Here is a 21,934-nt window from a genome sequence, read left to right as displayed (position 1 = left end):
GTGACTTCTTAGTCTGGTGTGTGATATCATCGTCGACTGTTGCAGGTACCAAATAAAGTAACTGTGCGAAGGATTTTACTTCTGACATTTATTATTTGTCTGCAGTTTATCACGATGGGAAATATACACAACAGAGAGCAACACTAGACGCCGTGGTCACCTACAAAACTGCAGCGTTTGTACGTTCAGTTTCCTAAGAGAAACAAGGCAGCAGCGACCGATGCCGTAACCTTGGCTAGGAGCTGAGAGGAATCTGATGTAAACAAACGCTTTCGCAACGATTAGAGAGAGGAAAAAAGAAACGACTTTGGCTCGGCAGTACAACTGGATGTGTTTAGTAAGGAACAGAAGGGTATCAGGAATCTTCAGTGGCCGTTGGACGAAAGTACAGTGGACCGAGGGAACTTTTACGAAATACAGATTATAAGCGAAACCAGTGCGTTGTTAGGGGATTTCGGAAAGGAGTCGAGCGTGTGACGATGGCGTTGTGCGACGGTGGCTGCGACCTGGCCAACGAGACGGAGGCGACGGCCGTGGCTGCGGCGGCGGCGGCGAGCGGCAACTGGACGTGCGAGCCGGCGCCCACGCTGACGCGGTCGTCGACGGTGCGCGCGGCCGTGCTGCTGGCGCTGGCGGTGCTTTCGTTGCTAGGCAACGCGGCCACCATCGCTAGCATCCGGCGGCGGCCGGCGCGCCAGCCCTCGGCGGTGTACGCGCTCATCCTGCACCTGTCGGCCGCCGACCTGCTGGTGACGGTCTTCTGCATCGCGGGCGAGGCCGCCTGGAGCTACGCCGTGCAGTGGCTGGCCGGCAACGCCGCCTGCAAGCTCTTCAAGTTCGCGCAGGTGTTCAGCCTCTACCTGTCCACCTTCATCCTAGTGCTCATCGGCATCGACCGCTTCGTCGCCGTGCGCTACCCCATGCGCGCGCTCGGCACCGCCAAGCGGCTCAGCCGCCTCATCGCCTTCGTCTGGGTCCTCAGCATGCTGCTCAGCATCCCACAGGTAGGTCGCCGACCGCTAGCAGCTGTACGCCCGCTCTCAAGACCACCGACACTGCTCCTTCGGTACGTACAGTGTGGTTACAAAAGTTATGGGATACCTCCTACTGTCTCGTCGGACCATGTTTTGCTCGTTTGGAAGGTATGAGCTAAAGTCTGATCAGGGTAGCTCCAGAAAATAGTCGGTAGTTGCCAACCGCAAGGTTGAACGAGTATAATATCTTCGAGTAGGAGGTTCTTTGGTGGTTAAGAGAGCCGGGCGCGTGCAGAAAAAAACAGAGGAGTCGCAGGTAGGTGCCCGGAGGAAGCAGACGTGTGGTGTACAGGGTGTTACAAAAAGGTACGGCCAAACTTTCAGGAAACATCCCTCACACACAAATAAAGAAAAGATGTTACGTGGGCATGTGTCCGGAAACGCTTAATTTCCATGTCAGAGCTCATTTTAGTTTCGTCAGTATGTACTGTACTTCCTCGATTCACCGCCAGTTGGCCCAATTGAAGGAAGGTAATGTTGACTTCGGTGCTTGTGTTGACATCTGTGAACGTTTGGGCAGGCATTGTTGGTGATGTCTTGGTTGGGCCCCATGTTCTTCCACTTACGCTCAATGGAGCACGTTATCATGATTTCATACGGGATACTCTACCTGTGCTGCTAGAACATGTGCCTTTACAAGTACGACACAACATGTGGTTCATGCACGATGGAGCTCCTGCACATTTCAGTCGAAGTGTTCGTACGCTTCTCAACAACAGATTCGGTGACCGATGGATTGGTAGAGGCGGACCAATTCCATGGCCTCCACGCTCTCCTGACCTCAACCCTCTTGACTTCATTTATGGGGGCATTTGAAAGCTCTTGTCTACGCAACGCCGGTACCAAATGTAGAGACTCTTCGTGCTCGTATTGTGGACGGCTGTGATACAATACGCCATTCTCCAGGGCTGCATCAGCGCATCAGGGATTCCGTGCGACGGAGGGTGGATACATGTATTCTCGCTAACGGAGGGCATTTTGAACATTTCCTGAAACAAAGTGTTTGAAGTCACGCTGGTACGTTCTGTTGCTGTGTGTTTCCATTCCATGATTAATGTGATTTGAAGAGAAGTTATGAAATGGGCTCTAAAAGGAAAGTAAGCGTTTTCGGACACATGTCCACATAACATATTTTCTTTCTTTGTGTGTGAGGAATGTTTCCTGAAAGTTTGGCCGTACCTTTTTGTAACACCCTGTATAATGATTTCAAATTGTTTTTGTTAGATAACATTCAGAGTTAGGATTTGTATGTCCAAGGTTTGACACAGTAAGTGTTTACGGTAGGTTTTGTGTATGAATTAAAATTTTAACAATGTATATATTGAGACCAACATAGTGTTTCTAACAGCCTGAATCATAATCCAAATCCTTTGCTTAAATTGAATATGAAAATGAGTAGTAGAATGAAGTTAGCCACCAATGAAAGATCCAAGTTAATTTTCCAGTACCACCTTAATGCCATTGCACAAACGGCATTATTCTCTTAAATTTTATTGCTGAGCCCAATACAAAAAAATGGCTCTGAGCACTATGGGACTTAACATCTATGGCCATCAGTCCCCAGTCCAATACATGTTGCATTTCTGTCAAAATGGAGGAGTGCAAGAAACAAGTTCACAGACGCAGTCAGATGCAGGTTTGCTGAATAATTAATTTAGAACAATCTTATCAATGACACTTTAACGTTGTAGTGCAGACACTCGACGTGGCATGGGCTCAGCAGTCGGTCGATATCCGCTGCACAGGTACTGAGTAATGTTGCCTCTATAGCCGCCCAGAGCCGCGGAAGTGTTTCCAGTGCAGGATTTTGTTCACGAACTGTGCTCTCAGGTATGTCCAACAAATCTTTGGTAGGATTTGTGTCGGGCGATCTGGGTGGTCAAATCATTCGCTCGGACTGTCCAGAATGTTCTTCAGACCAACCGTGAACATTGTTCCCCAGGTCACATGACGCATTATCATGCATAAGAGTTACGTAGATGTTTCGTCTCCATTTAGCTGAACGTAAGGGGGGTAGGACGTCATACAGACCGACTTGGAGCAGGAGAGGCACCACAGGACATTTGAATTTACACTGTCTATACTTTTACAAGTAAATTCATAAAACTTTGCCATCATGACCAGAAAGGGTTCAGGATTCATAGTCATAGCAGTGGAAGTTCAAAAAGTAACAAAATAAATTTTTTGACATGTGAAATTTCATCATTTTTTTTTCACTTACTATTGGCTGCATTTGTTGCTTTTCTTCATAAGTAAGAGAGATTCTTCGATGAATTTTGTACAACCATACTTAAGGGTGTATGAAATTCTAGAATTTATTTAATTTATGAAAAACTGAATGAGCTGTTACATTTTAAATTTTATTTTTAGAAAAAAAACTCAAATTTTATAGTTAATTATCTCAATTTTTACCAAAGTTTTTAATAGATTTGGAAAATTCTAGAGTTTGATACACCTGTAAGTATGGTTTGTATGCTGTGCAAAATTCATCGAAGAATCTCTCTTACTTATGAAGAAAAGTGTACCTATAGCAACAACTGCATCCAATAGTAAGTGAAAAAATGATGAAATTTCACATGCTAAAAAAAAATTATGTTGTTACTTTTTGAACTTCCACTGCTATGAGTATGAATTCTAAATCCTTTCTGATCATGCTGGCAAAGTTTTATGAATTTATTTGTAAAAGTATAGACAGTGGAAATTCAAATGTCCTGTGGTGCCTCTCCTGCTCCAAGTCAGCCCGTTTGACGTCCAACCCCCCCTAAAGGGGGGTTTACTATCTTTGGCCCGAAAAAAGCTTATTCTTTGAGATTTTTTTTCTCTGGATGTGTTATAGATATCAATGTCAAATTTGGACAAAATGTTTATTGATATTTCCTCTACAAACTGGATGTTTTTCGACCAGAAATGTCGAATAGCAAAGGCGGAAGTGCCGTCGGAACGAAACAAAATTTCGATGTAGACCTCCACGCGCGGTATGTTACAGGTCAGCCGGCTCGTCTGAAATCAAAGTTGAATCGACGTTAGCGAAGTATGTAAGATTATTTAGGAGTTGTACCTCGCTTAAGTTATTTGGACAATAGGAAACAAAAAGTTGCAGCCATTTGAAAAAGAATAGGGTTTTTTCATCGATTATTCGACTTCGTCGGCCAAGTGAAAAAAATTACAGTTGATGGATCGGAATAAAAGTGGTACTACTACTAGACAATTTAGTTAACTTCGTCGGAAACAAATAATCATGCCAATCGGTTCAGTAGATTTGAAGTTACCATACCGCGCGATTAAAAAAATGTCGTTTAGAGAAAAAAGCGTTTGAGGTTTTGACTACATATAAATGCAATATTATACAACTTACGTTCAATCTGCTATTCCGGGTCCATAAACTAGTCCTTCCTCTTCCTCACACAGGGCGTTCTGCTCGATCTGGGCCATCCTGCACTGCTTCAGAGCCGCTCGTACGACCGATGACATGCGGTTTTCGGCCGCTTGAATCCGGTGGTCGTCCGCATGCTTGGCGAGCTGCGTCGAATAGAGTCCCAGGGTGACGTCCATCGTTGTCATGGTCTTCAGAATTGCTCAATACCCTTCGCTGAAGCTGCTCACTGCCAGGAACGTCGCAATCTCCACAGTCTTCGCACCAGAATGCATATGCTTGGGAGCTAACCTCCAAACATACCCGTTCAAACTTTCATTTGAATTTTGTGTGTTTCCTCCCAAGAACCGGTACAATAACTCGTCCTCCGAAAGAAAAAAACTGGAGCGTGAAAAAGGCCGATTTCAGGCATGTGCATTTTTTTCAGTTCCGTATTCGGAAAAATGCAGTAAATGAAGCAGGCAAAAAGGAATACAAACGTCTCAAAAATGAGATCGACAGGAAGTGCAAAATGGCTAAGCAGGGATGGCTAGAGGACAAATGTAAGGCTGTAGAGGCTTGTCTCACTAGGGGTAAGATAGATACTGCCTACAGGAAAATTAAAGAGACCTTTGGAGAGAAGAGAACTACTTGTATGAATATCAAGAGCTCAGACGGCAACCCAGTTCTAAGCAAAGAAGGGAAGGCAGAAAGGTGGAAGGAGTATATAGAGGGTTTATACAAGGGCGATGTACTTGAGGACAATATTATGGAAATGGAAGAGGATGTAGATGAAGATAAAATGGGAGATACGATACTGCGTGAAGAGTTTGACAGAGCACTGAAAGACCTGAGTCGAAACAAGGCCACGGGAGTAGACAACATTCCATTAGAACTACTGATGGCCTTGGGAGAGCCAGTCATGACAAAACTCTACCATCTTGTGAGCAAGATGTATGAGACTGGCGAAATACCAACAGACTTCAAGAAGAATATAATAATTCCAATCCCAAAGAAAGCAGGTGTTGACAGATGTGAAAATTACCGAACTATCAGTTTAATAAGTCACAGCTGCAAAATACTAACACGAATTCTTTACAGACGAATGGAAAAACTGGTAGAAGCCGACCTCGCGGAAGATCAGTTTGGATTCCGTAGAAATGTTGGAACACGTGAGGCAATACTAACCTAACGACTTATCTTAGAAAAAAGATTAAGAAAAGGCAAACCTACGTTTCTAGCATTTGTAGACTTAGAGAAAGCTTTTGACAACGTTAACTGGAATACTCTCTTCCAAATTCTGAAGGTGGCAGGGGTAAAATACAAGGAGCGAAAGGCTATTTACAATTTGTACAGAAACCAGATGGCAGTTATAAGAGACGAGGGGCATGAAAGGGAAGCAGTGGTTGGGAAAGGAGTGAGACAGGGTTGTAGCGTCTCCCCGATGTTATTCAATCTGTATATTGAGCAAGCTGTAAAGGAAACAAAAGAAAAATTCGGAGTAGGTATTAAAATTCATGGAGAAGAAGTAAAAACATTGAGGTTCGCCGATGACATTATAATTCTGTCAGAGACAGCAAAGGACTTGGAAGAGCAGTGGAACGGAATGGACAGTGTCTTGAAAGGAGGATATAAGATGAACATCAACAAAAGCAAAACGAGGATAATGGAATGTAGTCAAATTAAATCGGGTGATGCTGAGGGGATTAGATTAGGAAATGAGACACTTAAAGTAGTAAAGGAGTTTTGCTATTTAGGGAGTAAAATAACTGATGATGGTCGAAGTAGAGAGGATATAAAATGTAGACTGGCAATGGCGAGGAAATCGTTTCTGAAGAAGAGGAATCTGTTAACATCGAGTATAGACTTAAGTGTCAGGAAGTCGTTTCTGAAAGTATTTGTATGGAGTGTAGCCATGTATGGAAGTGAAACATGTACGATAAATAGTTTGGACAAGAAGAGAATAGAAGCTTTCGAAATGTGGTGCTACAGAAGAGTGCTGAAGATAAGGTGGGTAGATCACGTAACTAATGAGGAGGTATTGAATAGGATTGGGGAGAAGAGAAGTTTGTGGCACAACTTGACTAGAAGAAGGGATCGGTTGGTAGGACATGTTTTGAGGCATCAAGGGATCACAAATTTAGCATTGGAGGGCAGCGTGGAGGGTAAAAATCGTAGAGGGAGACCAAGAGATCAATACACTAAGCAGATTCAGAAGGATGTAGGTTGCAGTAGGTACTGGGAGATGAAGAAGCTTGCACAGGATAGAGTAGCACGGAGAGCTGCATCAAACCAGTCTCAGGACTGAAGACCACAACAACAACAACAACATTCGGAAAAACCGTTTCAGGGGTGGATTCTACACACTTTTATGGATCCAAAAATACAATTTAAAACAAATCGATTTTTGGAAAAAAAACGTAAACCTCCCCTTAAACGAGGCCATTCAATGTTCGGTTCAGCTGGACCAGAGGATCCCGTCCATTCCATGTAAACACAGCCCATGCCATTATGAAACAACCACCAGCGTGCGGAGTATCTTGTTGACAGTTTGGGTCCTCGGTTGCGTGCGGTCTGCGCCACACTCGAAACCTACCATCAGGTCTTTTCAATTGAATTCCGGACCAGGCCGCGGTTTTCCAGTTGTCTAGGGCCCAATCGATATGCCACCGAGCCCAGGAGATGTGCTGCAAGCGATGTCGTGCTGTCTGCAGAACACTCCCTTTGGTCCTCTGCTACCATAGTCCGATAATGCCAGGTTACAACACTCTGTCCTAACAGATACGCTCGTCGTACGTCTCACATTGATTTCTGCGGTTCTTTCACACAGTGTTGCTTGTCTGTTAGCACCGATAACTCCAGGCAAGCGACGCTGCTCTTGGGAGTTAAGTAAAGGCCATCGGCCGGTGCTTTGTCCGTGGTGAGACGTAATGCCTAAAATGTGAAGTTCTTGCCATCGCGGATCTCAGAATACTCAATTCCCTAACGATTTATGAACTGGAATGTCTCATACGTCTAGCTCCAACTACCATTCCGGGTTCAAAGTCTATTAATTCCCATCGTGCTACCACAATCACGTCGGAAATCTCTTCACATGAATCACCTCAGTACAAATGACAGCTGCACCAGTGCACTGCCCTTTCATACCTTGTATATGCATAACTCCAACCCTCTTATATGTGCATATCGCTGTCCCATGATTTTGTCATTTCAGAGTGTATTCACGGTGTTAATTTTAGCACTACGTCCAAGTATTGCCCTGAATTCGTTCAATGCATTTGTCAGGGGCTAGCGGAAGAAAGAACTCACGAGAAAGTTATTTAAACACTTTGACTGCCAGCCACGTAAACCTTGTTTCTTGGAATGATTTGTCATTATGTCTTATTAACTCCACTACTCAAAATTTTTCATACTAACCTTCTGTCAAAGCCTGAAACTACTTCTCCTCGATTACACATTTCCATCTTATCTGAATGTTTGGTTTTATTTTCTTATAAGGGGGCTATTCCGAAAATAAGGAACGATCGGTCGCGAAATGGAAGAAAGAGTGAAAATACGATGAAGCTTTACACAGATGTGTTGCACGACGTCTCTAGCTAGCGTGAAGTCGCTCTTTACAGTTCTGATGGCACAGGCGCGCGTAGAAACTCCTACAAAATAGTGTTCCCGCCACGTATGGGTGCCTGCCCAGAGATTTTGCCTGATTTCCCGTTGGAGTCATGCAGTTTCCTCTTCATGACAGTTCTCCGCCGCACAATGCAGTGGCAATGAGGAAGCTCCTGCAGCTTTTGCGATGGGAAGTGTATCATTGTCCACCATACAGCCCGGACTTGGCTCCCTCTGGTCTTCATCTCCGCTCAAATGAACCGCTGGCTGTGAAGACAACATTTTGGTACAGGCAAACAGCTGCAGACCAGTGCAGAGAACTGGCTGAAAGCACAGGAGGATGCCTCCTGTGACGAGGGTACTGGAAACCAGGTACGACATTCTGAGAGGTATCTACGTCAGAGAAGCGGCTATGTAGAGAAGAAGCTGGAAGGTGCAGCTAACAGTTGCAAATAAAACAGGTTTGATTTTTCACTGTGGTTACCATTTTGCGACCGATCGTTCCTTACTTTCCGAAGAGCCTAGTATTTTTAACAAATGTTTGGTTTTGCAAACAGAATAAATTTTAACAAAGACAAAATGGTTTCCATTTACCTTTCTAGTTGACTTTACTACTTTCAGTAATTGAAAACTTTGAACCTATAACCGCAATTATAAACTGTTACACCCTTCTTCATATAGTATAATTTTTATGTTTACACGTCTTTTTGCCCATGACTATTTTGCTTTCACTACACTGGTATGATGTGTCTCTTCCTGCAGTCCTTCCTAATTGCCTATAACAAATTAAAAAAATGTATCATGGTTGACAAAATGAAGAAACATCGGGAAAAAAGCAACTTTTTAACGAACGATTTACGAAATAAAAACGAGAAATACTCACTTGAAGGTTGACGCAATTCTTTTTCATAACGTCGGGACATTAATCTAAATCGTCTATAGTGTATCCACACTGTCATCGTAAACAAATTCTTACTCCAGTTCACGCAAAATTTCGTCTGTGTGTAAACTGAACGAACAGTTGCCGCTATCCAGCAGCTTGATTTGATACAACAAACAGCTGTTTTAGAAAATTCAGGCCCCTCGCCAACACAATGAAGACCAACTGAATCATCAATATTTGTGATTTCGTATATACAAAGGGAGAAACCGAAATGTTCTCGTCCCGTAAGTTGATGTGACTGGTAGTTAAGATATTAAGTTATTGCATGTTACAATACCGATAAACTGAATGACATGAACATTAATAAAATAAGACAAAACAGTTCAAATAGTAGACATTGTTTCTACCAGTCGTATGGAACACCTTTTCATCTGCATACGGTCTATTCAAAAACACAACAAATACCGTGAGCTTAAGGTTAGCGCTTTGCGGTGGTTCTCTTACCTAAAGCCTGAATGATTGGGTTGAACTGACAGAAGTCCAGCCTGCAGTTTCAGGCCGGTCACATTCTCTGCAATACCAGTTCCACTAATCTGGCTCGGGTGAAGCGTCCATGAGAAGACGCATAAAAATCCCTGATTAAAGCAGCGGGTCCCGTACGTTAAGTCTTACTGAGGCCATAATTTTGCATCTGATTGCGTGTTCTCATAGACTTTCTACATTAGACAAACATAGCTCTGGGCATATAATAGCTCCAAGGAACAAACAACTCTCCCTAATACACGTATCAATCCTCTCGTCACGCAAAAGAAAAGACTGTGAATCGGAGACCAAACAAGTCTTACTTACATTCTGAACCCACAGTTACAATCAATGTTCCTCGTGATCTTAACTGTCCTTCCATATGCCAGTTTCAAAAGAGATCAAATTCAATCAATTATAATCGGCAGACGCAACAAAAATACACACATCAAAAAAGATTTGGGTCACCCCATTTCCCAGAACTCCTGAAGATAGACGTTGACTGTGGCTATTATATCACAGACACAGTCCCTTTGACTGTCAGTAAACCCGCCTTACCAACAATTAATTTTATATGATCATTCCACTTCAAATCGTTCCGTACGCATACTCCCAGATATTTTACAGAAATAACTGCTACCAGTGTTTGTTCTGCTATCATATAATCATACAATAAAGGATCCTTCTTTCTATGTATTCGCAATACATTACAATTGTCTATGCTAAGGATCAGTTGCCACTCCCTGCACCAAGTGCCTATCCGCTGCAGATCTTCCTGCATTTCGCTGCAATTTTCTAATGCTGCAACTTCTCTGTATACTTCAGCATCATCCGCGAAAAGCCGCATGAAAGTTCCGACACTATCTACTAAGTCATTTATATATATTGTGGAAAGCAATGGTCCCATAACACTCCCCTGTGGCACGCCAGAGGTGACTTTAACGTCTGTAGACGTCTCTCCATTGAGAACAACATGCTGTGTTCTGTTTGCTAAAAACTCTTCAATCCAGCCACAAAGTTGGTCTGATATTCCGTAGGCTCTTACTTTGTTTATCAGGCGACAGTGCGGAACTGTATCGAACGCCTTCCAGAAGTCAAAGAAAATGACATCTACCTGGGAGCCTGTATCTAATACTTTCTGGGTCTTATGAACAAATAAAGCGAGTTGTGTCTCACACGATCGCTGTTTCCGGAATCCATGTTGATTCCTACGTAGTAGATTCTGGGTTTCCAGAAATGACATGATACACGAGCAAAAAAACATGTTATAAAATTCTACAAGAGATCGATGTCAGAGATATAGGCCTATAGTTTTGCGCATCTGCTGGACGACCCTTCTTGAAAACTGGAACTACCTGTGCTCTTTTCCAATCATTTGGAACCTTGTGTTCCTCTAGAGACTTGTGGTACATGGCTTTTACAAGGGGGGGGGGGGGGGGCAAGTTCTTTCGCGTACTCTGTGTAGGATCGAATGAATTGGTATCCCGTCAGGCCCAGTGGACTTTCCTCTCTTGAGTGATTTCAGTTTCTTTTCTATTCCTTGGACACTTATTTCGATGTCAGACATTTTTTCGTTCGTGCGAGGATTTAGAGAAGGAACTGCAGTGCGGCCTTCCTATGTGAAACAACTTTGGAAAAAGGTGTTTAGTATTTCAGCTTTACGCGTGTCATCCTCTGTTTCAATGCCATTATCATCCCAGAGTGTCTGGATATGCTGTTTCATCCATTTACTGATTTAACGTGAGACCAGAACTTCCTAGGATTTTCTGTCAAGTCGGTACATAGAATTTTACTTTCAAATTCACTGAACGCTTCACGCATAGCCCTCCTTACGCTAACTTTGACATCGTTTAGCTTCAGTTCGGTTGCGTCCGCGTTGTTACTTTGTGCCAGGAAGGGCTCTCAACAAGGGAAGTGTCCAGTCATCTCGGAGTGAATCAAAGCGATGTTGTTCGGACGTGGAGGAGATACAGAGAGACAGGAACTGTCGATGACATGCCTCGCTCAGGCCGCCCACGGGCTACTAGTGCAGTGGATGATCGCTACCCACGGATTATGACTCAGGGAAACCCTGACAGCAACGCCACCATGTTGAATAATGCTTTTCGTGCAGACACAGGATATCGTATTACGAGTCAAACTGTGCGCAATAGGCTGCATGATGCGCAACTTCACTCCCGACGTCTTCGGCGAGTTCCATTTTTGCAACCATGACATCATGCAGCGGGGTACAGATGTGCCCAACAACATACCAAATGGACCGCTCAGAACTGGCATCACGTTCTCTTCATCGATGTGTATCGCATATGCATTCAACCAGACAATCATCGGAGATGTGTTTGGAGGCAACCCGGTCAGGGTGAAGGCCTTAGACACACTGTCCAGCGAGTGCAGCAAGGCGGAGGTTGCCTGCTGCTTTGGGGTGGCGTTATGTCCGGTCGACGTATGCCGCTGGTGGTCTTGGAAGACTCCGTAACGGCTGTACGATACGTGAATGCCATTCTCCGACCGATAGTGCAACTCCATCGGCGGCAGCTTGGCGAGAAATTCGTCTTCATGGACGACAATTCGTGCCCTCATCGTACACATCTTGTGAAGGACATCCTTCAGAGTGGCCGGAACGTCTCCAGCCATGAACCCTATCGAACATGCCTGGGATAGATTGGAAAGGGCTGTATATGGACGACGTGACCCACCAACCGCTCTGAGGGATCTATGCCGGATCGCCGTTGAGGAGTGGGACATCTGGACCAACAGTGCCTTGATGAACTTGTGGTAGCATGCCACGATGGATACAAGCATATATTAATGCAAGAGGACGTGCTACTGGGCATTAGATTAACCGGTGTGTACAGCAATCTGGACCACCACCTCTGAAGGCCTCGCTGTATGGTGGTACAGCATGCAATGTGTGGTTTTCATGAGGAATAAAAAGGGCGGAAATGATGTTTATGTTGGTCTCTATTCCAATTTTATGTACAGGTTCCGGAAATATCGGAACTGAGGTGATGCAAAACATTTTTTGATGTGTGTGTTAAGTCGGTCAGTAATGGTTACAATGCTAAGACTGCGTTTGACAAGTTTTTAGAGAATCTTTTAGCTCAGCCCCGTTTCTGTGCATTCAATGCTGTCCGGTTTATTGCTATGTTGCCTTCAGCCCCGTTATGACTCCTGCGACCAGGATATGTACACTGATATAGTTGGACCGTTACAACTGTCTTCCACCGGCCGCCCTGATAGCTGATCGGCCAGTGTGACGGACAGCCGTCCTAAGGGGCCCTGGTTCGATTCCCGGCTGGGTCGGGGATTTTCTCCGCTCAGGGACTGGTGTTGTGTTGTCTTCATCATCATTTCAATCCGGCGCAGGTCGCCCAACGTGGCGTCGCATGTAATAAGACCTGCACCAAGGTGGCCGGACCTGACCCGTAAGGGGCATCTCGGCCAATGAAGCCAAGCGCTCATTTCCAGTCTTCCGCCGATCCCTTCAAGGATGTTACGAAGCTGCTTTGACCATATGATCCGGAACATATTCATTAAAAACTATTTCTTGTTCAGTTCCTTTATGCATCAACATGGAATTTAAGACGTTTGCTTTAAAATATTGCATTTTCATTCTTTATTATCGAGTTTTTGCGAAAGCTTTCGACTGTTGCAGTAATGGCTTAAATAATATGGTACTGTGTCAGTTCCCTTTCTTCCCCGAGCGTATCACGATGCGTTTCGGGAATTTACCCCTATTATAAAGAGCAGTTGAATTTTACAGCAGTGTTCTCATGTAATGTCTGCGTTTGTATTTATATCCATCTTTTGCCCTGCGTTAAAGCAATTTGAGACCAGCAGCCTCGTGCAGCACTAACGCATACCCCCACAGCACTCGAAAAAGGGAGATAACGTTTATCCTGATGTCCGTGACTTTTCTTTTGAACTGCCCTTTTATAGATTGAAATTTCCAAATTTATTTAGTTAATTCAGCAGATTAGAATTAGCACGTGTTTTTAGGGATTTACATCGATTATCAACTCAGAACTTGCTGGTTAAATGAATTACATCGAATGTTTTCAAGCCGGCCGGTGTGGCTGTGCGGTTCTAGGCGCTTCAGTCTGGAACCGCGTGACCGCTACGGTCGCAGGTTCGAATCCTGCCTCGGTCATGGATGTTTGTGTTGTCCTTAGGTTAGTTAGGTTTAAGTAGTTCTAAGTTCTAGGGGACTGATGACCATCGATGTTAAGTCCCATAGTGCTCAGAGCCATTTGAACGTTTTCACACTCTGCATGACGAGTGTCTACATTACAACTTAAAAAAATACGGTTCTGCGTCTCATGACACATATTTTTCCTTCAAATCATATATTACGTTTTTCACTTTTACTGAATAATATCCTAACTATAGTTCCGATAGCAGTATAATGGCACAGTAAATGAACACTATCTATTTACAATAGCAACGAAAGAGAAGTACAAATCAATGCTACGCTCTCGCGATTGGAGACTCGCAAAGTGTTTTCATGTGATGGCCAGATCCGGGGACCGTATTTGATTCACGCACGATACATTTCGTTCGGGCGAATTCTCTCGTAGTGAACACATATTCTGTGTTGTTATTTCTAGGTGTTTCATTATTTGGCACTACACCACAGTAATTACGCAAAGGAAGTCACGACTTCTGAGAAGCTGCAGTATGAGCAGTTTATTCAGCGACTAAATTCGAGAGCGTTATCGTCATTTTGTCAGAGTAACTGAGTCATACCGGCTATACATCAAGAGTCATTGTGAACACCCGCCGTGAATCATTAAAAATTGTGAGCATTCGCATATGCATCTATATTTTGTGCATCTGTACGTTGTGTCAAGGGGTAATAATGTACTCTAAACAAACAAACAAAAAATTCGAGGTGCTCCGGAACACTACTAAAAAGGACACGTTAAATAAATTACAAATTTAAACGTTCTCGATTCAACAAAATACCTACGGATTGAAGTTACGAGCGACTTAAAGTGGAACCATCACACAGAAAACGATGTGGAGAATGCGAACCGAAGACTACATTTTATTGGCAGAAATCTTAGAAGATGTAACAGTTTTGCAAATGAAACTGCCTACACTTCGTACTTTTGTACTTGGCTGTGGTATTCTAAATTTCTCAATACTGGTTTTTGAAATGTTGTTCGCAGACTTTCGCGGAATAGTTGATATCTCTCCTAAATCGTCTGACAATTCAAGTTTCTAGTATTGCCGTAACATTCTACCTTGGCTCAACTATCCTACCAATATTCGTGCTGCCCCTATTCGTATACGTTCAATATCCCCTATTCATCCTATTTGGTATGGTTGCCACACAACTGGGCGATATTCTACGGTAGGTTGCACGTTTTTTTAAGCAATCTCCGCTGAGCATATCCTACGCTACTGGCCATTAAAATTGCTACACCACGAAGATGGCGTACTACAGATGCGAAATTTAACCGACAGGAAGAACATGCTGTGATATGCAAATGATTAGCTTTTCAGAGCATTCACACAAGGTTGGCGCCGGCAGCGACACCTACAACGTGCTGACGTGAGGAATGTTTGCAACCGATTTCTCATACACGAACAGTACTTGACCGGCGTTGCCTAGTGAAACGCTGTTGTGATGCCTCGTGTAAGGAGGAGAAATGCGTACCATCACATTTCCGACTTTGATAAAGGTCGGATTGTAGCCTATCGAGATTGCGGTTTATCGTATCGCGACATTGCTGCTCGTGTTGGTCTAGATCCAATGACTGTTAGCAGACTATGGAATCGGTGGGTTCAGTAGGGTAATACGCAACGCCGTGCTGGATCCCAACGGCCTCGTATCACTAGCAGTCAAGATGGCAGGCATCTTATCCGAATGGCTGTAACGGATCGTGCAGCCACGTCTCGATCCCTGAGTCAACAGATGGGGACGTTTGCAAGACAACAACCATCTGCACGAACAGTTAAACGACGTTTGCAGCAGCATGGACTATCACCTCGGAGACCATGTCTGCGGTTACCTTTGACGCTGCACCTCAGACAGGAGCGCCTGTGATGGTGTACTCAACGACGAACCTGGGTGCACGAATGGCAAAACGTAATTTTTTCAGATGAATCCAGGTTCTGTTTACAGCATCATGATGGCCGCATCCGTATTTGGCGACATCGCGGTGAACGCACATCGGAAGCGTGTATTCGTCTTCGCCATACTGGCGTATCACCCGGCGTGACGGTATGGGGTGCCATTGGTTACACGTCTCGGTCACCTCTCGTTCGCATTGACGGCGCTTTGAACAGTGGACGTTACATTTTGGAAGTGTTACGACCCGTGGCTCTACCCTTCATTCGATCCCTGCGAAACCCTACATTTCAGCTGGATAATGCACGACCGCATGTTGCAGGGCCTTTCTGGATACAGAAAATGTTCGACTGCTGCCCTGGCCAGCACATTCTTCAGATCTCTCACCAACTGGAAACGTGTGGTCAATGGTTGCCGAGCAACTGGCTCGTCACTTTACGCCAATCACTGCTCTTGATGAACTGTGGTATCGTGTTGAAGCTGTATGGCCAGCTGTACCTGCACATGCCACCCAAGCTCTGTTTGACTCAATGGCCAGGCGTATCAAGGCCGTTATTACGGCCAGAGGTGGTTGTTCTGGGTACTGATTTCTCAGGATCTACGCACCCAAATTGCGTGAAAATGTAATCACATGTCAGTTCTAGCATAATATATTTGTCCAATGAATACTCGTTCATCATCTGCATTTCTTCTTGGTGTAGCAATTTTAATGGCCAGTAGTGTTTCAGGAAGTAATAGCAATGCACTGTGTCAACCACACTGTACTTAAATACGTTACTAATTTCTGAGTGATTCGGTACCAGTACTATAGCACTATTTTCCTAAAGTAGACTCCGCAATAGACAGCTTTACATATTATGGAGTATGAAAAAGTGCTTGATGAAAATTTGATCACCCCACTCCCTCGCTTGCCTTCCCAACAGTCACCGATACGTGGCACTGAGTCTCAGTCACTACCTTTACCATGTCACTAACTGCCTGTTCATTGCAGGTACTGGTTATGGGGTGAGCACGTTCCCATGTTTTTATGGTATTATGTGTGGTCGGCATTTTGCGGTAAGCTTCTTCCTGCTCGTGCCCTTTAGTGTCAGTTGCGGTAAATTCAGCCGCCAGTCCGCAGATGAAGATCGTGCTTATCGAGCCATTTACACCGATTTAAAACGTTTAATCACTGCGTCTGATCCTTGGAAAGATGGTTGCATTGGGCTGCGGAGACCATTTAGTGTGATGAAAACTTACTTGCACGATTCGCGTTCCAGGAACAAGCATAGAGCGGTTTTTTCTTCTTTATTTTTTCTTTCCTTTTTCTCGTGGTAGCACTGATCGTAACGTGTTGATACGTGGTCGCAGACAGTTTTCTCACGTCGCTCGTCGTGTTGGTGAAGAAGGGAATGGTTAAGCAAAGTGTTTGTTCGAACATAATTTCGCCTGTCTGTGTTGTAGCCCTCCTTAAAAGCTGTTGTCTGAATTTAAGAAATGTGAATGCGTTATTTGTTAACTTTTACATGAAGCAAAGAATTGTGATAACATTAAAATGCGACGAGGTCGGAGTGATTTAAGATTTTAACTAGTCGTATAGCGTGCGTAGTTATTAAATTTAGTCCAAAACAAAAGTTTATCGTGCGTAAGAGCCCGATATTACGTTTTTTTGAACTGAAAGGCAACATTCTGCTTGTATTTTCAACTTTCGTGCCTGCTTATGAGGTGCCTCACACGTTCCAGAGGAGCATCACCTGCAGTTCTGGAACAAAATGACGGAAACATGCGTTTATGACATTTTTGGTGTGGTTTAATAAAATTAGTGAAGTGACAAAAGTGGCAAGATGAATAAGCAGGCTGACGGAATTGCAATGCAGTGGTCACCAAGCTGATAATCTGGTACAGCAGAAAGTGGAAAAATCCGAACAAAATCGAACTCCCGAAGTAATACTTTCCTCATCTACGTTCATCAGGATTCCGTAGCTCAATATGTAAAAGCGGAACCCTTACAGGGTGACTTTGTCGTCTATCTGTGTGTCTGTCTGTCTGTCTCAGGAACGGATGGAAGCATCCAGTGGAAATTTATGTCACATATTGAGGTCTACAGTCTCTTGGCAATACAAAAAAAAAAAAAAAAAAAAAAACCGAAGCTTCTAATTCAATGCAATCAAGAGATTTCTGTACTTGCAAACTCACTCACTAATCCTACCAGACCTACAATCATGAAATTTTCCAGGAAGTAAGGTTTCACGATGAAGAAAAAAAAGAAAAATCTGAAAATTCGAAATTTGTAATTACAGCAAACGGAAAAAATGATTTTGTCATCCCTTTTCGAACTATCTGTCTGTTCCTCAGTCTGTTAAATCCCCTTTTTCTCATGAACGGTGGACGCATCAAGTTGAAATTTATGTCACACACTAATAGCTATGAACTCTTGGCGGTATAGTAAACGTTAAATTTTAAGTAAATGAAATAACTAGATACGACCATTTATGTAACATGCTTTGATAGAAACTCTTTCATCAAAACCTATAGCATACGGTCCCTTGATGCAGAATCATGATATTTGGCAACAAGCAAAGTTTCACTGTAGATGCCAACGAAAAATCCTTAATTTGTAATTATATCACACGACATAAAATCTGTCTTTTTTATCAGACTGTGTGTCTGTCCGTCCGTCTATTACGTACCTTTTTTCTCCTGAACTAACTACTGATAGGCATAGTTAGCAAATGAAAGATTTTGATAGAGTCATAATGTATATAGCAGTTCATGACATCCAGTCTTACAAATTTCAAAACTCCGCCATCTCTCTCCTCACATCCACCACTGCTGGCGGCTCACCTCCAACTGCGCAACGCTTCGCGCTGTTAACATCCAGCTGCCCAACACTACAATGGCAGACAACAATGCAAACTAGCCACAGACTGCACACAGCACAGCCAGTGATTTTCATACAGAGCGCTACGTGGCGTTACCAATATAAAAACCTAAACAGCCTACTTACATAGCCCCCATGCTCCCCACAAAAAATTTTACAAATTGTTTTGGGCACTGGCCAATACAGATTTGAAAAAAATTTTCATAATTACAGTATGAAAGATATCAAATGCACACACTTATTAGTACAATGTTGGTCAAAAGTTAAAATTTTCTCACAGTCCATAAAGACAGTCCTGATCATTCATCACAGTAAAACTGCCGTTTCTTTTCTCAAAGTCTGAGCAGTAAACGACAATGCACATGGATGTAGTGGATTTCTATGCAATCTTGAAGAAGTAGTGTTGTCCTTCCAACGGAGAGACAGTGCTGACTCTTGACATGCAGACAGGTATTGGTCCACAACAGAGCAAACCCACAGCAGAGTCAGTCAAAATTTTGAAGAGTATTGGGAGGTAGGTCATCACAGAGCAGACCCACTGTAGTCCTGGTAGAGATTATGGTATTGGTGGGCCACCAGAGGTGCAGACCCACTGCAGTCCTTGTAGAAATAATGGTATTGGTGGGTCATCAAAGATGCAGACCCACTGTAGTCCTTGTAGAGATGGCCAGCAGCCATCTGTTGTGACTGTGCAGGTGCACAATCACTATTCAAGAGTCTTGCGGAGAATATAGCAAGTCCATAACCACCACTTGTGCACTCACAAAAATTTTTTGAAATGTCCTTAGAACCAGCAATGCTGTTATCCAGTCCCTTGCAGAATTATTAACACACGTGCAAACACTAACAGTCCCTACTTCTCACATATTGTCCATATACTATGACCAACAGAAACGTGTGCAGTGAAATGGAACTTACAAGTTAATAATATGATGAACTGGTGTCAATTACAATTTTATAACATAAGAATACAATAACAACGGTACAAAATACATAATTAAAAACATAATAATACAGATAACATTTGTAGTAATAGGGGCTTTACAAAAGAATAGAAATAAACATATACATCAGTGTTACAGGAATTATGACATAAGTAAATACATAAAAGATCAGAATAATTATTGAAAAATCAACTTCACACATGAGCATTAAAACAGAACAGAATTAATAATGTCTAAACATCTTTACAAAGTAAATAACATATTATAAATGCAAATTATATTTGAGGATAACAGTATTCCTCATCAGAGTGAATGTAGCTGAGTATTAGAGAAATTATACGACATAAATCTTATTAGCTAAACACATAAAGACAGGAAAAACACAAATATACAAGAGTACACAAACACATAGGAGAATAACAGAAAGGGAAAGGACAGGGTTTGTTTTACTGCAGTATCTTGCAAACAAAACTTTCTTTACTTCTTGGAGATCTCCCTTCGTTCTTCATTATTTCAAAAAGTGCTATCTATACCTGCTTTCTGTAATTTTTTCGTAAAACTTCTCAATGCATTTCTTCCAATTCATCACAACTCATTCTCTTATATAGTCTACCCCCTCTTAAGCTAACTTAAATCTACTGAGCTCAGATGCTAAACTAAGGAACGAGGCAATGCAGCAGCACAAAACAATTAACACAAACAGCAATGACAAAGAAATGGACATTGGAAAATCAATTGCAATATTACGACTAATATAAGGCACTGAGCAGCAAAGAAGAAAAATAAATCAGTAATAAAACTAGCTTAACAGAGTAATACAAAGTGAAATTTAGTAGCACTATGCCTGGCAAACAGCAGCAGCAAATGCAATAACTTATATCTGAACATGACATAGCCCAAGCAGAAAAAATATTACATTAAAGACAACAATGCAGACAAGGGAAATGTATACTCACATCTTAATGTCTATGTAATTAAAGTGGTGCACCACAACTTATTCTACCAAAAAAATTACCAAGTAGTTGAAAAGAAAATTCCGTATGCAATTCCGTGAAGGGAAATGTCTTTTTATGCTCCTTCGTTTTTTTGAATAGATCATAAAATTATTTACTGGATCTGTAGGCATAAAATATTTATTTTAGTACATCTATTAATTTTTATTTTAACCAATGCTGCAGTGCAGCTAGAAACTAGATATTAAACAAAATGAGTAAATAAATACATAAAGCAAGCCATATGGCATTTCTCTCAACTAGCAAGACAATAGCTGTGAAATGTTTCTCATCGTTTCATTAGGCATTTTAGTAAATATCATAAATTAAGAGCTCCACAGTATAATCATATGTTTTCAAGTTGGAGCGTGTCGTATTTGCGATGATTTCTACAAAGGAATGCCAATAGTGAGGATAATGGCCTCCCTTTTCTTTTTCTACCTGTGCCTCTGAAAAGGCACACACTAATGGCTTTTTCTCCAGGCGTCTGACACAGCTGGGTGCCCACGACGCATTACGTGCAGGTGGTCACTTAACTTTCTTACGGAAATATTTACGACAGGAGTTTCCACTACAGTGACAGTCTCATATAAAAATATTTCACAGGTCAAGAATTTGCGTTACATATCTGTAGAAACAAAATCCTGTAAATATAACAGTGTCCAAAAAATTTTCGTCGGCATTGTGGTACATTCACGCATTTACACACATTTCATAACTCTTAAAGTACGATTCTTGGTTTCCAACATCCTTTTTCACAAGTCAGAGTCCCTAACCACTACTAATTATTCATTACCTTATTACACATATACATATTCGTCGACACTTCAATATTTCATCATAATAAATACATATCATAATAAACATTCCTCAACAACATAATACACATCGTCGTTGTCGTAGTTATTACGCTTATTGTTGTGATGAAGAAAGTACTGTACTGTAACGTATTGTTGTGCTACGGAAAAGGCTGTCTCATTGTAGCTATAGCACAAAAGTTACTACTAAAACATGTTTTACTTTCCAGAATAAAACAGAAAACTGTGCAGATATAAAACAGAAACACTGCAAAAGCAACATTGTAAATTGTCACTCATTAGTAGCATCGTGATAAAATCGTGTAGCTGTCACATAAACTAACCACTATGTCATCTGGTATCTCAATGAAAGTACTTTAAATCCAGAATGTATTTTCAAGTAAACCAAAATGTTGCATTAAAATCTCATTAGCAGTACCAGTATATGTCCTAAGTATGTAAGCCTTATAGTCGTTACGTAATCGTGCAACTAACAAGCAAGAATGTACACACACAATAACACTGTGTCATCTGTTCACAATAACAATGCATTCGTAATTTCTGTTTAAATAAGTTCTCTTGGTTCTTGACTGGATATTTAACTTCAAACATTGTTGCATGTTAACAGATTCTAAGACTGACAAAGCATACTAGAAATGTGAAGTGAAAAATTTTATGGCAAAGACTAAGTTATAAAGCAGATTATCTTTCAATAAACGGTTTTACATGTGAAATGTGGTGCAATCCTTTACTCTTCCTAGTACGCAGAGGTTCAACTTGAACGGAATTATCATGCGGTATACGTCGGTGAGGAATGCTAAAATTTTTCTCAAGGTTAGCGTCTATGTTATTTTTCTCTGAGCCAGCT

The 21,934-nt window shown here is 42.3% G+C and overlaps 1 protein-coding gene across 1 annotated transcript in view; it reads left to right on the top strand.

Moving 5' to 3' along the window:
- The first annotated feature begins 479 nt into the window (after positions 1–479).
- The window catches only part of LOC126413202 (gonadotropin-releasing hormone receptor-like), a 748,063-nt gene continuing 726,608 nt past the window's right edge, over positions 480–21,934 (top strand). The window contains exons 1-2 of the mRNA XM_050083098.1: positions 480–495; positions 652–1,004. Coding sequence (XP_049939055.1) covers positions 480–495; positions 652–1,004 — 369 coding nt within the window. The remainder of the gene's footprint in view (positions 496–651; positions 1,005–21,934) is intronic.

Source organism: Schistocerca serialis, chromosome 7, assembly GCF_023864345.2.
Source record: "Schistocerca serialis cubense isolate TAMUIC-IGC-003099 chromosome 7, iqSchSeri2.2, whole genome shotgun sequence".
Taxonomy (NCBI): domain Eukaryota; kingdom Metazoa; phylum Arthropoda; class Insecta; order Orthoptera; family Acrididae; genus Schistocerca; species Schistocerca serialis.
The sequence above is the reverse complement of the archived record's forward strand: the minus strand, read 5'-3'. Positions and strand labels throughout refer to the sequence as shown.